Source organism: Aplysia californica, unplaced genomic scaffold, assembly GCF_000002075.1.
Source record: "Aplysia californica isolate F4 #8 unplaced genomic scaffold, AplCal3.0 scaffold00806, whole genome shotgun sequence".
In the NCBI taxonomy this organism is placed as follows: Eukaryota; Metazoa; Mollusca; class Gastropoda; order Aplysiida; family Aplysiidae; genus Aplysia; species Aplysia californica.
In genome coordinates, this window is record NW_004798076.1 from 111,470 (window position 1) to 126,806 (window position 15,337).

General features: G+C 39.5%; 1 protein-coding gene across 2 annotated transcripts in view; it reads right to left on the minus strand.

Moving 5' to 3' along the window:
* Positions 1 to 1,469: 1,469 nt before the first annotated feature.
* LOC101851301 (sulfotransferase family cytosolic 1B member 1) overlaps positions 1,470 to 15,337 on the minus strand; it is a 20,880-nt gene continuing 7,012 nt past the window's right edge. The window contains exons 1-6 of one of the 2 annotated variants that reach the window (XM_005109690.3): positions 12,746 to 14,141; positions 9,896 to 10,107; positions 7,901 to 8,033; positions 6,333 to 6,427; positions 3,526 to 3,706; positions 1,470 to 2,067 (exon numbers count right to left, since the gene is read on the minus strand). In XM_005109690.3, coding sequence (XP_005109747.1) covers positions 1,919 to 2,067; positions 3,526 to 3,706; positions 6,333 to 6,427; positions 7,901 to 8,033; positions 9,896 to 10,107; positions 12,746 to 13,349 — 1,374 coding nt within the window. In that variant the 5' untranslated portion in view covers positions 13,350 to 14,141 and the 3' untranslated portion in view covers positions 1,470 to 1,918. Of the gene's footprint in view, positions 2,068 to 3,525; positions 3,707 to 6,332; positions 6,428 to 7,900; positions 8,034 to 9,895; positions 10,108 to 12,745; positions 14,142 to 15,337 lie in introns of those variants that run through there. The other variant, XM_035972704.1, reaches the window with a different exon arrangement.

A 15,337-nucleotide genomic window follows, 5' to 3' on the forward strand; every position in this document is an offset into this window, starting at 1 on the left:
TGCCAAACTAACAAATTTCCAGGGACATGTGTGTGTGTGTGGGGGGGGGGGGGGGGGGAGGTGAGTGTGTGTGTGCGTGCCTGTGTGTGTTTTACCTTTATTTTTTAAAATCCTGAAGTATCACGTCAAGCTCTCCTAGTTTTGGTATTTTACCTGCACCCCCCTCCCCCCGGATAAGTCCCGAAAGACGCTTCAGCCGGTGTGCCTGAACTTAAATTGACCCCGTCAACGGTCCCCGACACACGCGGAATTCACTTCGGTGGGAGTCATGTCACGTGGTGCGAAAGTGCGACTGAAAGAGTTTTACTGAAGGGTCTTGATGACGGGCCCGACTAACCAGAACTCGGATAAAGCTTGTTTTGAAAGTAATAGCAGAACTACGAATAATACATGTATTGATAATCTGTGCGTCGCAATTTAAACTAAACAGCTATCAGTCAGGCCATCATCGGAGAATTCTGAGTTGAAACAAAAATAAAAGCGAAAATGATTTAAGGCCTAGATTCTAGGTCTTGAGAATGCCCCAAGTCGGAATGCCAAAACAATATTACTTCCATTATACATGTGCTTGAAATAACACGGGCTTGCAAAGATCCAACACAACAACTAAATTCGACATAGACATTTCGGAAAATAGTGCTTCGAGTTTCTGCTGACAAAAAGGTTAACGAGTGCCTCCCACAGAGTAATATTTTACATAAAATCCGGCACAATAGACGGAACAAAAAAAAATCGGGATACACGGGATCAAAATCGGGAAAATCGAGATACTTGAAATTTGGGGCGAAAAACCTGGATATCCCGAATACATCGGGATTAGTGGCAGGTTTGGAAAATAAACTAATTCATTATTCTTCAGAGCCATCCCAGTCGTTCAATGGTGGACAATTTATGTTTACTAGATCTAGTGTGTTAAAAAGAAAGAAGGGTAATCTCACGGCAGGGGTAAACTCAAGGCACGACATCGGCAAATATAATGCGAGCGACCGGAATTTGGGCGGAGCTTCTGTGCTCAAGCAAGCCGGTGTCTTCGGGAACTGCGCGTAGCTCAGAAAAGTAGATTCTAGGTCAACTGCTTCTGACACAGAGTCACAGACAAAAGGTGACTGCGGTGTCATGTGTGTGGGTGTGTTGTTAAATCATTGACTCGGCTTCGGGGTAGAGAAGGGGGGAAGTGATGATTGCCAGACGCACACTACCTACGTTTTAAAGCGTATACAAACCCTCGAAACGAAATTTTAAAGAGTAAAGCTCACGCACCACCAAAACTTTAAGGGAGTAATTTGCAGGTTTAAGGGGTCATATACGCACAAATGTGCGTAAAGGGGAGCCCTGCAAGTAAGACCTAACGGTCACGTTGAAACAAAATCATCATCAGGGGAGATATCAAAAGGAAATAAACTGAACACCAAACTCATAGATTAGGCCTACTTTACAGTTTCCCTTGAATTTATTACTGGATCCCTTATAGCGAGAATCCTGCTATAACAGACATTTGCTCCGGTCCCCTCCCTCTCGTTGTAACAGGATTCCACTGTACAGAATATATTTAAGATAGCACTGTGAAGACTGAGATCAAAGGTCATGAAAACCGTTGCCGAGATCTATAAAACACCTCCGCATTATGCCGGTGCTCGGTGGTAAGAACAATAGTAAAACTATTGACTACATAACAGCTGCATGCTAAGTTTACAGTGAACCATTTGAAAACTCGCTTCTGGTCCCAATAATGATCAGGATCCACTGGGTGCGGCGCTGAGGCAGCCATCGTGATATAATCCAGGATCAAAGTACATGGGTCAGTTGATAGTGTTGAACGGGGAGCAAACTCACACCATTACAATACCCACACAATTACACTAATGACACACCGGAACACACACACACATGCATAAAAAGGCTAAATAATCGGTGCTCATCACAACATGTCATCCTCATCCTGTCCATACGATCCCTCGAGAGTGTCTTGAAAAACAACACCTGCTGGGGTCAACTTACTGCTCACCATCTCCTCAAGCTTTGCTGAAATCTCAGAGGAAAGATGATTCTTCCAGTCCCCAACTTTTCCTGGAACAGAAATCAAAAGAAAAAGTGACAGGAGACAGTTTTCTAAAAACACTCATTCGTCCTGTGAACCTGAGCGCACACTATCTTTACCCTTCGACCTGTCCCCGTCATTTTATGCAAGGAAAATTCTGAAATTATGCAAACTGAGCCCAAAAATGTGAAATTATGCAATTCTGTTAATTTCAACAAAGAATGATAAAGGAAAATAATCAGAAATTATGAAAAAAACGATCAAATTTTGCTAAATTATGCGGGGTGTATAAAACCATGGAGACAGTCAGCCTTCCACTCACTGTGGTGTAAACCTTGTTATAGTAATCATCTCAAAAGTAACTCAGTAGCGCAAATGTCAATTTAAAAAATATTCAACGTTCACATTTCAGTATACTATCAGGAACAGTCACTTCATTGAAACATTCCTGCAAACACCATCAAGTCATGTGTGAGGACATCTAAAGAAAATCAATGCCTACTTTAAAAAACAAATTATGAAAAAAAAAAGCCAACTGAGAAATGTACATTGCATAGTGTACTGTAAGAATAGATACTGCAACAGAAAAAAAGAAATTTTAACCCCCCCCCCAAAATAGAGCAAGTATACTTCTGAATTGCTGGCTGTTTCTCTAAAAAAAAAACAACAAACAATTTCACAGCCTTGTGTTGACAAAGAGAAGCTGTGGTCGCAGCTAAATGGTGTTACAAAGGAAAAAACTCAGTTGTTTGTGAACCTTGCAACTGACCGATCCCCTTCATTTGGTGCAATTCCCTACCAGCCTACAACATCAGGTTATTTCTTTGGGGAAACTCTCTAATTCTTGTCATGTTTCTGAGCTGAGTGAGAGCAATAGAGATAGGACTTACTCCTGAAAGGATCGGACAAATTTTATGTGGACAAGGACTTTTTCTCAATTTAATATTAAAAGTTAAGTCGAACACCCCCACAGCAAAACTGGTGGAGTGTGGCAATTAGTTTTTTTATGTACAAATTTTGTTTTGTGCATGTTTTAAATATATAAAGAACATAATGTATAAGAAAAAATTCGGCACCTGAAAATGTGTTCGCTGTGTGTGTGTTTCGCTGTGAGCGTGTTTGCTATGTGTGTGCTAGCTAGGCTCAATAAGTTTTCTTTGTACCGTACTTTGTACTAAAGATGGCAGCAGCAATCTTAAGTCCAAAAAAATTATGAATTTGGGGTGCTTCAAGAAGTCTTTTTTTTTTTCTAAATTCAGCTAAGATTAAATTACAGTTTTTTAGACCCACCAGCCGAAACAAAATCGCTTGAAAATTTCAAAGGCTTTTCCCCTTATGCAATAATAAACTCTTGTGTTCAGTACCTGTTCCTTTCAAAAGATGGCTCCACAGCTATTTTAGGACGTGTTTCTGCTATTAACATAAAGACATCTTTCATTTTCGCCAAGTTGCGGTGATTGTAAGTTCTGTTTGGTAGTCTAGCTTACCTTTTCTCATGAAATCTGCTTTATCTGATGCCATGCCCTGCTCTTTCAGCCAGTCATAGTTGACAGATTTGTTGTTCTTCATACTCTCAAAAGTGCAATGTTTGGCAACAGCATCTACCTCAGCATCGGTCAAACTCTTCCCCAAGAAGCTGGCAACCTGTCGCACAACCCCAGGCAGGTCCTGAACAAATAAGTATCACATTCTACTATTAGTTCTTTCACTTCCATGCGTCATATTAAGTTATAAAAATGACGGGTGTGAATGTGGAGTAGGCAGGACCCGTTTACTGAACTTTTTTTTTTTTTCAAATAAAGTGCACATGTTATGTTGTATACATGTAGTATACGTGATCAAAACCAAGACAAAAAGATCTCATACAAGAAAATAGAATCAGGGGTAAAAAAAACCAACTCTGAAAGGGTATCTGCTCTGAAAAAAAAAAAAGGATTTATTCATCAGGTGACATTACTGACATAATAATAATAATTCCATATTCAACGACAAATTGCCATACAAAGGCATGCTCTGCTCAAACGCACATTTTCTTCATGTGACGAGTTTATTACTACTGTATAATTTAGGCGTACAAACCCACGTCTACTTATTCTAAACACATGCTTCAATCCGCGAAACATGTTGATGGAAAAATCTTGACAAGGGAAATTTTCGCTGCAGCCTACACTGCTTGCACAAGACAAGCCTAGATGCCTAGACAACCGGATACCTGTATTCGGCAAGACTGATCCTCATGAAGAACAAAGAGAGCGACAGACAAGAGTTTTAATGCCCAACTTTCCACAGACACATAGGTCTAGGACTGGTCTGGTGATATGTAGGAATGAGGGGGGGGGGGGGGGGGGGGCGGCGACTGGAATGTCTTCTGATTGCTCACTCGAAATGCGTCTTTAGGAGAAGGTTTCTGACTGGTGTTTGAGTGACAGCATACCTAATGTTTAGTTAGACCTATGATGCGCACCACGCGTGAATGTTGTGAGATACTAGGACTCTTGTTAAAGATTAGTAAAGTAATCAATTGCACTTGAAGAACTTATAATGTACTTGTTCAACGAATCACAAGAGAAAAGTCTGACGTCATCTATTCATGTACTGAGTTGCAATAGATGACAGGCAGTTGGGACTGATCGCTTGGAATTTGAAAACCGCGTGGCTGAGAGCTTTTCCCTATGATTATGACCAGATCTATCCCAAACAGTTTCCTCTTATCAGTTCCTGACATTTGATAGTGCCTATCAGTACATTGTACAGTGAATCTGTTCTTCTGCGCTCCCCCCCCCCCCCCCCCCCCCCCAACCCATTCAACACCTTTGTATTCATAATTCATAACCGCAGTCGGGGAACCCTTCACAAAACAGTCACATGTCGTCACATAATCGGCCAAAATGACCCATCACCCCCAAGGGAGGTCACAAAAATATCAATAAAATTACATCATTGCGTCTTTTCCTCCCTTTGCACACTGCGTATAATAAACACACTTTAGGGGCCTTCCTGAGCATCGTGAGTTTAGGCGGAGACTACTGTATAAAGAAATTTTTTTAAAATACAGTAACATAAATCTTCATCATAGCTAAAAAGCTTCCTTCTTTTAAACAGAAGTTCAAAGGAAATGTTGGCACAGGGGAAAAGAGAGTGTGATGCTATCACACCCGATAATCATTTTAAAAATGTATTCTGAAATTCATGCAGTAATCCCAAGGCCCATACATTTGTATTACAAGCATTTTCCCCTATAGATTGATCCAGTAAGTGTGACACCCACACTCAATTATAAAATCACTCCGAAGTACATAGACCACAAATAAGAGGGTAGTAGGTAGTACCAGTATCAAAAGGCAATGAATAAATCATAGTGGGTGGTCACTGGGGTGTGTCCTTCAGCAAGACACAATAACCCTAGCTAAAAAAATAAATAGGAAGCTGCACAGTGGCGACTAGCAACAGGATGCTTGTAAAACTGTCTGCATTGTTGTAATAATAACATTGCATATTTAGTATTCTCTGTATTAGAATTTATTCATATTTGGCGTTTAGAGATATGCATTTATGTATGTTTGCTATTGTAACCTGAATTTCCCCAAAGGGATAAATAAAGTGTGATTTATGTATTACTGTTAATGTAATGAATCATTTCCTACTTTCCCACAACAAAAATAATAAGTTTCACTAAATTAAATCATACATAAAAGTTTTGGTAAAGGTCACCATAATTTCCCCCCCACCCCTCTTTCTTAAAATAAGTTAAAAGTCTTTTTCGGGTATGGCATCATGGCAACCAACATGTGGCCTTGCCCATAGAGAGTGGAAACCCTGGATGTACGCAGTTCGTCAAGTGAGCTCCGAATGGAGGGATTAAATAAACTTTTATCAAAGATTACTATCACTTGTCCACCCACTATGTGACTGCCAAGCTGAAACATTTTCACATAACCTCTCTCCCTGCCCTGCAATTACTATTAGTGACCTTCGCAGAACCTACCTACCTGCTTTCCCAGATGTTGGGAACACTCAATACAACCACAAAACACAGCTGATAAAAACTTGTAAATTCTTTACCATATCAACAGTCCGAAGGGTTTGAACTCAGAAGGCCGCTGGATCAGAAAAATGCAAAGTAGCCCTATAAGTGGCCTCCCAATTTCCCCCCATGCATTTTTTTTTTTACATTATAATGACACAATTGACACTGTGTAAGGCAGTCACCTGTCTAAGACAGCTACTTTTCTCCTATATTATGGATGGCCGTCTTAGACAAGTTTGACTGTATATCCCATGTCCTTTCTCTCACCTTCTGTAAGTCCTCGTAGAACAAGACAAGAACGTTGTCATCATCACGGCATTTCCAAGCTTCCAGAACATGTTTCCACCACGGACCATATATAGCTGGAGAAACAAATGGTCTGTCATAAATCAGTCTCTCAGCAAAGAGCTGAATAGTTTATTATATATCTATGCAGTATGGGAGTTATCGCCCTTCAGTTATACGATATGATAGTTAAGAGCAAATACTTCTGATTTCAGAGTCCATCTTTGAGAGAGGAAGTAGGTAGAGACCATGGAAATGGAAAACAGTCCAACTTCACATCATCATTGGGTTGTTGAGAAGAATGTCCTGACAAGGATTCAAATCTAGGTAGAGCCAGATCTGCAGTTTAGCATGACCCCTACTGAGCTATGACAGTTTGCATTCAAGTAAGATAAAATTTTCTTCTAAAATAACGTGTACTTCTGATACTTCAACTGTTGAAAAGTTAAAGATTTCTACATTTTTAAGTTGATAAAGAGTAAATAGGATTTTTTTAAAGGACACATGCCATTAAAATGACCTTAAGGACTACTTTTTTCTCTTTTACACACAGACACAAGCATTCGATCAACACACTTCACTTTGTGACAATTGACGAAATAATTTAGTTGTTCATCAGTTCTCCTAAAAAAGAACTCGGATAAAATTGATTTTGTATAACATATGTATAATCACGGTGCTTTTATATATAAGGGAGAAAAAAAAAGGAAACTGAAAAGATATGGGTCACAAAGTGGTGTAATCAGGCGCTCGTCAATTTTACAGCACAAGGAGCTATTGGTATCATCTTAAAGCTTGTTCATTTGTCTTGCTTTTAGTGAAAAAAATGCCAATCTATCTTGATTAGAAGACGAAAAATTTACAATTGAAGGAGATGGGGGTCGCCTGGTGTTAGAGGTAAAATTAGTGAGAAAATGGCCAACAAAGTTTAGTAACCTCCAAAGCTTGAGTGACCTTGGAAACTGTAAATTTACATTTTTTGTGCTTTTGGTTAACATTTGTCTGTAAAATCCACAGAAATGTGTTCTTAATTGAACCTAAAGGTGTTGAAACCCCCCCCCCCCCCCCTAAAAAATTTTATTTAAAAAACTGTCAAATGGTCAGAAAAATGCCTGTTTCTTTGATTTCATTATTTTGAAGAGCGCCCGGTTTCACAATGATGCCTCGCACTCGCATATGGTTTTACAGTCAGGTCACATTTTTCCGCGTCCTCTTGATTCATGTTTAAGGAACCTTTTTATGATTAGACATAACATCAGCAGAGCAAGCCCTTTTTCATCTTAGGTTTAGTCTTTTTAGTCTTCTGGTCTCTTCCGGTCTCAGTGTGAAATACACTTGAACCTGGTCTAACTGCCACCTGCCCAAGACAACCATCTATACAAATTACCACTTCACACTCAACCCTCCCCCATGTGGGTTTTTTTAAAATATTATAAAGACACTGTCCTAAAAAGTCCACCTGTCTCAGACAACCAATTTCTTCTCGACATTAGGTGGCCGTCTTGGACAATTCTGACTGTATTTTATTTCAGAAGCTGCAGACCACATACCTTTGTCCTCTGCGAAGAGCTCACAGAACTGGTCATAGGTACCTTGAAATCGTTGCACGGGAGCAAAAAACTTGACAGCGAAGTGGTAGAGGGACACAAGGGTATCTTTAGGATTTCTTGCTATGTAGATAATCTGGGAAAATGAAGAAGTATATTATTATTATACTCATTAAATAGTTTAAGATTGACTTCTCCTGTGGTAAATTGCATACTGTCAAACCCCATTATAGTTTATACCACCTACTTTGGGACAAGCATGAAGTTGGTGACACAGCGGGGCTGGCGGTACAAAAGTACAGCATTGATTGCCATCTTGGCGAGTGGTAGACTGACAGAGACTAGAGACAAACTGTGGTCAGTCTTGACTCATCTTGATCTGTCTTGCGCGATTGCCATGCATAGGGGAAAAAAACCGAGTAGAAACTAATTACACGTACAGCTTCAGAATCACTTTACGTACTGTATATTCTAATGAAAAATTTTTCTCAGATCAGAAGCTAAGATATATGTGTTGAGGACCCTGTAGAAGCAGGTTTTTTTTACCTGATACTTGTTAGTCCTCGGACCACTTCAGACCTTCCATGCACACTTCAATGTGATCCCTCACAATATATAAGTATAAGCATTACGGGTGTCCCGCTAGTATTTTGGTCATATTGGGCTGATGTCGGAAGACGCCAGATGTTTTGCAGACAGCAAAGGTGGCGCAGTTCCTTTAGAGTTTCTCTAGGTGACTTTATAATTTTATTCCGATCTAGTTTTTAAAAAAATATTAGCTAAACTTAAAAAAGCATTTTCATAATCAGTGCAAATCAGGAGCAAATCAGTGACTAAAGATAGAAATAGGCAGAACTCGCAGAGACGTGTGTGGAACAGAGATTTCCAAGCAGCAACCGAGTGTGCCATGTGGAGTGTGTACCTCTGGAGGCCAGTTGACTGGCGGTATAGGGGGGCAAATTTACATTAATTTAATAAGGACCATACAACAAGACAGTTGGCAGATGGCGGTGTAAAGCGCAAATACTATGTTTATATGGACAGTTTCCTTAAGTACAGTGGCAAAACCTGGAAGCTAGCGGGGCTGGTAGTATAACGAGGCGGTATAATCAGGTCTGACTGTAATTGATATGCCACGTTATCTGTAAAAATTCATGATAAATTCCATTTCACTAAAAATACAAGTAAGTATTATATTGTCACAAAATGTTGAGAGATAACTACAATTGACTTGATTTGTGTTGATCTTGCTTGAGCTGATCTTCAGTTACGCCTCTTCTTCTTTACAGGTCCCAATAGGTAAGTGGAACTTTAGATGAGTTGTTCTTTTTTTCACTTCCCTGACGACATCAACTTGACTTATTCGTAATCAACTGTATTAATTATTCCTCAGACAAGACAATGAAGCAAAGCAATATCACTTCCAAAGAGAGGAATGAACAACATCATATTTAGTCAGATATTTGTGAGTTTGCCTGGATAAAGGTCCCAGTTGTCGAAAATTTTGTATTGAAATAGGGTATTTAAAAAGTTTTTTCAAATATCTTGCGTAGTTTTCATTTAGAAACATAGGGTGTAAATTATGGAGAAAAACCCAATTTCTAGAATTTAAGTACAACATGCTGAAAAAAATTTAATCAAAAAAATATCTAGCCGTAAGATATCAGACCTCTATAAAAATCCTTTCAATATGCTATTATACAATATATATATTTAAACATGTGTTTTCAGATGTAACTAAATTTTTTACCAGTACAAGTTTTTAGGGCTTTTCACCTTTATACGTTGTACAGTCTCTCTTTTTATCGATGAAGTTTGGAAGGAAGAGAAAAAAAGGGAAGTGGCTAACAGAAGTCACCTCCCTATCCTGAAGGAGTGTTTCCTTTGATCTCTCGAGCAAATAATAAGAAAAAGTAAATTAGATCTCCTTTAAACATGTGCATGGCAGGCTCAAAAGAGATATATTCCTTCCTTGAACCCTTCAGAGTTTTTCCAAACCTTTGGTTTTTTCTCCTTCATTTGATTTGGCAGCAGGGGAAATGGCAGGTGCGTTTTGATACGTCGTGGTGATGGCAGGTCATTGATCGCTTTCTTGCCAGGGTAGGGGAACTCAAAAAAAGGGAATCTATCATCCATTGTGTTCTTTTCTGCCCCTTCAAAGTCCAAGTTAGTGTCGATCAGGTACACCAATTCTTGGAGCCACGTTGTTCCTGAAATATAATGATTGGAACAAAAAATTATTCAGGTGTACAGTCCTAATCGTATGGCCATATGGATAAGTAATACAATGAAACTCGGAATATAGCAAAGTCGTCTGGCCTAACCTTAAATTTGTTCAAATCTGAGTGTTTGTTATAACTTTGTGAGAAACAAGTCGCTTTGCAGTGTAGGGCCTAGCATAGCAATGTTTCTTTTCACAGACCAGCACACAAATTACTGCGTAGTTTATTGTCCAGGCTAGCCTATCACTGTTAAGTAGCAGGGGGAAGGAGGCTGGATGATTGTTGCGTGTCTGCATCTCTACTGACGTTCCACACTTTTGCCTATGCTTCCACCACCTTTCCTCAAGACATGCGCAGTAACAGAGCCACACATGTTCTGGACGCCAATCTGACCTCTCCCGACCGTAGCATAATATGCTAAAACACATCATGTCTTATGTAGATGTCTACAACACACCTGTTGATGTGAAGAAAATTTTTGACTGGTTGCAAAAGATGCATGCAAAAGGCTAAAGAGTGCAATGATCAATGGTGCAGGTGCAGTCTCTTGAAACAGATTATAGAGTAGAGTAGACAAGTTTCATAGCGGGAGAAAAATGCATGAAGCCACATCAGCAGAGCTGACTGTTCGCCCGGCAAGTGGCTTCATTCAATCTGAGTTTGCTCATTTTAGTATTTGTTAAGCTCGAGTTATTTTTGTTGATTTTAATTTCAATGAATACATAATTTTTTTTTAAAAAGGGAATCTTTCTATCGCCTTTTCTTGAATGCGAGCTTGTTGTAGCTGAGTTTCACCATTTTTAGACTGTCAAAGTTTTGGTTTCCAAGTTTTGAGAAGGAGAGGGAGAGTGGTGAATTATTTTTCAAAGAAACAAGAGTTGACACTACAGTGTGACTTGCACTGTATACACAAGCACCTTGGAATTCGCTTGTAAACTGAAATCTGTGAGACTGTCCGATTTTTTCTGTTTAGCCATATTTTCACTTTAAGTTTAAGAGAGATTGCTAAAAAAAAAAAAAAGCATGCACATTAAAGGGGGATAATTCATTCTAGAATCCGAAGATCTAATCTGGGTTATGTCCCTTCGCTTTTAGGAAATGGATAACATAGCTGTTCCCATTGGCACTCAGCTCACTCAACACTACAGTGGAGTCCACTTATAACGTCCGAGTCCTGAAACAACGAGAAGTCTGTTATAAAGACACTGTTCTAAATAATACCCCATTTTTTCCCTTCTTTATCTTTGTAAATAAAATACTGCTATTGCGCAATCCAGACCGTCATGCGAGTCGTTTATAACGGAATATTGCTGCTGCTGTCCACAGGCACAGACCAATTAAACATTATTATAAAACCTTGCCAGTTAAGAAAGTTGTCGGTGATCCAGCGAAACAAGGAATGGGAGAGCCCACGCGAACCAACAATGAAGGCCGGGGCGAATGAGTGGAGAGGGTGTGGCATGCGCAGACACAAGCAGAACGCATCGCGTGATAGGCCAGCCCAGTCTAGATTATCTAGGCATACCGTGCCTCTCACTTCTCTGGTGAGGGATGGAGAGGTCACAATGCTGTGATAGATGGAGTGAATGTATGACGTGCGCGAGCAGACGCAACGCGCCACAGTGTGTGGTGGGGTGGGGGACAACACTGCGGGCGAGTTAGCCTATAGCCAGAGCCCCTTCTTTCTGATCGCCAAGGCCGATTTGTCAACATTGCTAGTGCTCGAGAAAGAAACCTGATTCGATTTTTTATCCAGTAAGACCTTGAGATCATGTTGAACAAAATCATCATCAGGGGAAATACAAAAAGGAATAAACAGAATGCCAAATCTTAGATTAGGCCTACTTTACTATTTCCCTTGAATTTATTACTGGATCCCTTGTAACGAGAATCCTGCTATAACGGACATTTCGCACCGGTCCCTTCCTTCTCGTTATAACAGGATTCCACTGTACTAAAGCTACTTTATTTGCTTTTTTGGGTGGGGGTTGCTTTGTTTTGTTTGCTGGTTTTCTTTTTTGTCGTTTCAATTTATTTTCTCCCAGCAATTATGCTTGACAGCATAGATTTGGAATGCCATGCCAATGCCCTGTCCTGTCAATTGCTATGAGCATGATAGGCTGTATCTGTATGTTAAGATACACACTACACACATTGCGTAAACAGTTTGCATCTATATATTATAGCACAAAAAATTGTAGAGGCTAGCTATAATTGAACACAACCACAAATTTTGTTTACCGAAATAGCCATCATAATGAGAGAGAGAGAGAGAGACAGGGAGGGAGAGAGAGAGAGAGAGAGAGAGAGAGAGAGAGATGATATTAAGTGACTATAATGAACCCACTAAGAAATTACTAAGAATGCTGTCATTTAACATGATATATATATTTTTTTTGTGGCATATAAATTACACGATTTTGCTATAAAATATGAGGCTAGACTGTTTCAAAGTCTAAGGGCTCGGGAACGACCCAAATGAAAAAAGGAAAGAATCAGGACGCAATAACATTAAATATTATAATACAACAAGTAACGGGACAGGGAAGGAATAAAATCAGCAATAAAGCCAGGTATTAAGACCCCCACTCCTATTTCTATCCTTCAAGAACATGTCTTATTTTACCTGCTTTTGGATAACTGACGATCCATAGGTCATCTTCTCGTATTTCAAACTGGTGAATACTCTTTACATCATCTACAACAAATTGAGGAAATATGAAGCCTCGGTAACGAAAGAGATATGGTCTCCTCCCGTATTCTCTGATTTTCAAATCCTCTATCCCCTTTGCTTTTCTTGCCATCCGCTTATATTGCTGAGCACCTATGGCCCCGAGCAGACAGACTCCAATAAAGCCTGATAAATAAGTGAGTAACATGAGTTTCTGATGGCGAGCTTTGCGATTCTTGTCTAATGGTTTCAGTTCTTGCTGAGGAATCTGAGAATACAGCCTTGACCATCTTACAAATAAATTTCTGTTACAAGATCTCACACCACAAGATATTTCCTGACAAAAAACCTTTGTAGCACTGGCCCCAGTCACTGAAGGAAATGAAGATGAGGAGCATCGCAGAGATGTACAAAAAGTTCTTTTGGCAGTTCGAAGAGTCCATGGCAGACTATTATGTGCTAGCATAATCTCCGATACTTGTGCTGATGGCTTGGAGAAGAACTGTGCCACATGTGTCGATATGACATTTTGAAAAGCAAAAATCCGCAGGCCAGCCATCACTGATGTAGTCAACTATATTTTATCTGCTTGTTGACCAAGTTCGAGATGGTTAAAAATGTAAGTTTGCTATAAAGACAAGTCTCAACTAAGTCTCCGGTCCTGCGACAAGATTCGAGTCTCAACCAAGTCTCAGGTCCTGCGATGAATTCAAAGTCAACTTGGAACGGACAACCATAGAAGGCCCTAGCCCATATGCCATAATAGTATATGCAGAAAACTAGATCTATAAATGACTCCAGTTCGAACCTCGTTTCTACGCTTTCATCATAAAGTAAGAAAGTAGATCTATAAAAGCTATCTCTTTTCCCCCTTTTGGCTTATTTACGAAAGTACGTGAAGTCGCACAGAAAGAACATCTTTGGTTCACTAGGACAGACGCCGGTACACCAGACACTAGGGTTCAGATTTCGTTTACTGCCGCAGACAAAATTGTACTTTTACATTAGCCGGCCAAAAATCCGTGCCAGGGAAAGGTGCGAGTAAGTAGAATTACTAAAAATGCCATGGGGTTTCATTCAAAGGCCTAACGGGTTGGATTTAATTGTTTCGAATAGGCCAATAAACTCAACTATTTCAAAGTTGTTTTGAGTTTTGGAGGGGGAGGGGGGTGCATACAGTTGAGATTCAATACATGTACTTGTCCTTTATAGAACGTAGAAAAACTTGGTCATGGAACATCACGAAAAAGCGGAGTTTAACCCGAAACCGACAACAATTTTGGTTCAAACAAAGATTCTCTATAGTGAGAATCTTTGGTTCAACTACGCCTTCTTCTTCTCCCTTTCGTGTAGCTGTCCTAAAAGTTCTTTTTAAAGTTGGTCTATAGTTGAGCCTGCTCTAATAATCACCTGTACAAGACAATCACCTATACAAACGACCACTTCTTCCCAATCCCTCCCGGTCCCCAACTTGGGGTGGTGCTGCAGTTAGAAAAGCAGTTTGGGACCAAATTACACAAAATGAGATAATTACACTTTAAGATTATTAGACATGTGCTGAACAATATCTAGAAAGTACACACGCCTCCCTGCACCCTAAAGTGGTGTTTGGGGAATTTCAGAGTATATGGTCAAGTCTCTTTTAGAGAAAATATTTGCCAATTTTGTCCAAAAAAAAGCATTCTATTTTTTTCACAGTTGGTACTATTTTTCTGCTCTATTTCTGACTCGATTTCAATAAAATTTTCACAGAATGTTGTTACCATATAAATCTAGCTTTTTGTAAGAGGAATTACTGATAAATGAGTTGGTTCTCAATCTGTGAGCTTGAAAAGTTAGATTTTTCCAGTTTTTCTGCTATTTCGCTAGAGCCGGATTTGAAAGTGCCATAAAATAAAAACTAAAGTAGATATAAAATATTCCTCTCACAGAAAGTTTCATTTTTGTCTTATAAGTGTGTATGCTAAGTATGAACCTAATCTGTTAGTAAATAAGGTGAACAAATTGTACCTCAATGTCTCTAAAATCCAATATGGCCGCCGTTTCCATGGTAACCGAATCAGTATTTTTTTTCCACAACTGCTTACAAATCTCCATTGTCATTTAATCGTCCACACTAAATATAAACTCCATAGGAGTGGTATTAGCTGAGATAGACTTATTCTGAAGCACACCCTCTTAAGAGACCTAATGACAAAGTCCAAACCTCCCATCCATAATACAAACACTTTTCTCATCGAGAAAGGATAGCCGTTTGGACGTTTTCGACTGTTTGTGGCCATTTAATTACTCGTGCAAAGCGTCAAGCAGGACTGGAGACACTTGCTGACTTGTTCCGACAATTTATTAAATTTTATATTATCTTGAGCAGCGTTTTCGTTTTTTTGTGCATTTCAAATGTAATCTTACATCTTTTGGGGGACTTCCTGCCCCCTCCCTTCTTACACAACATATATTATAATTTACATAGCTTTTTCTATTCATTTATATTATGCACGTGACAGTCTTTTAAGCCTTCGTGTGTGTGCAAGTTTGTTTGTGAGTGTG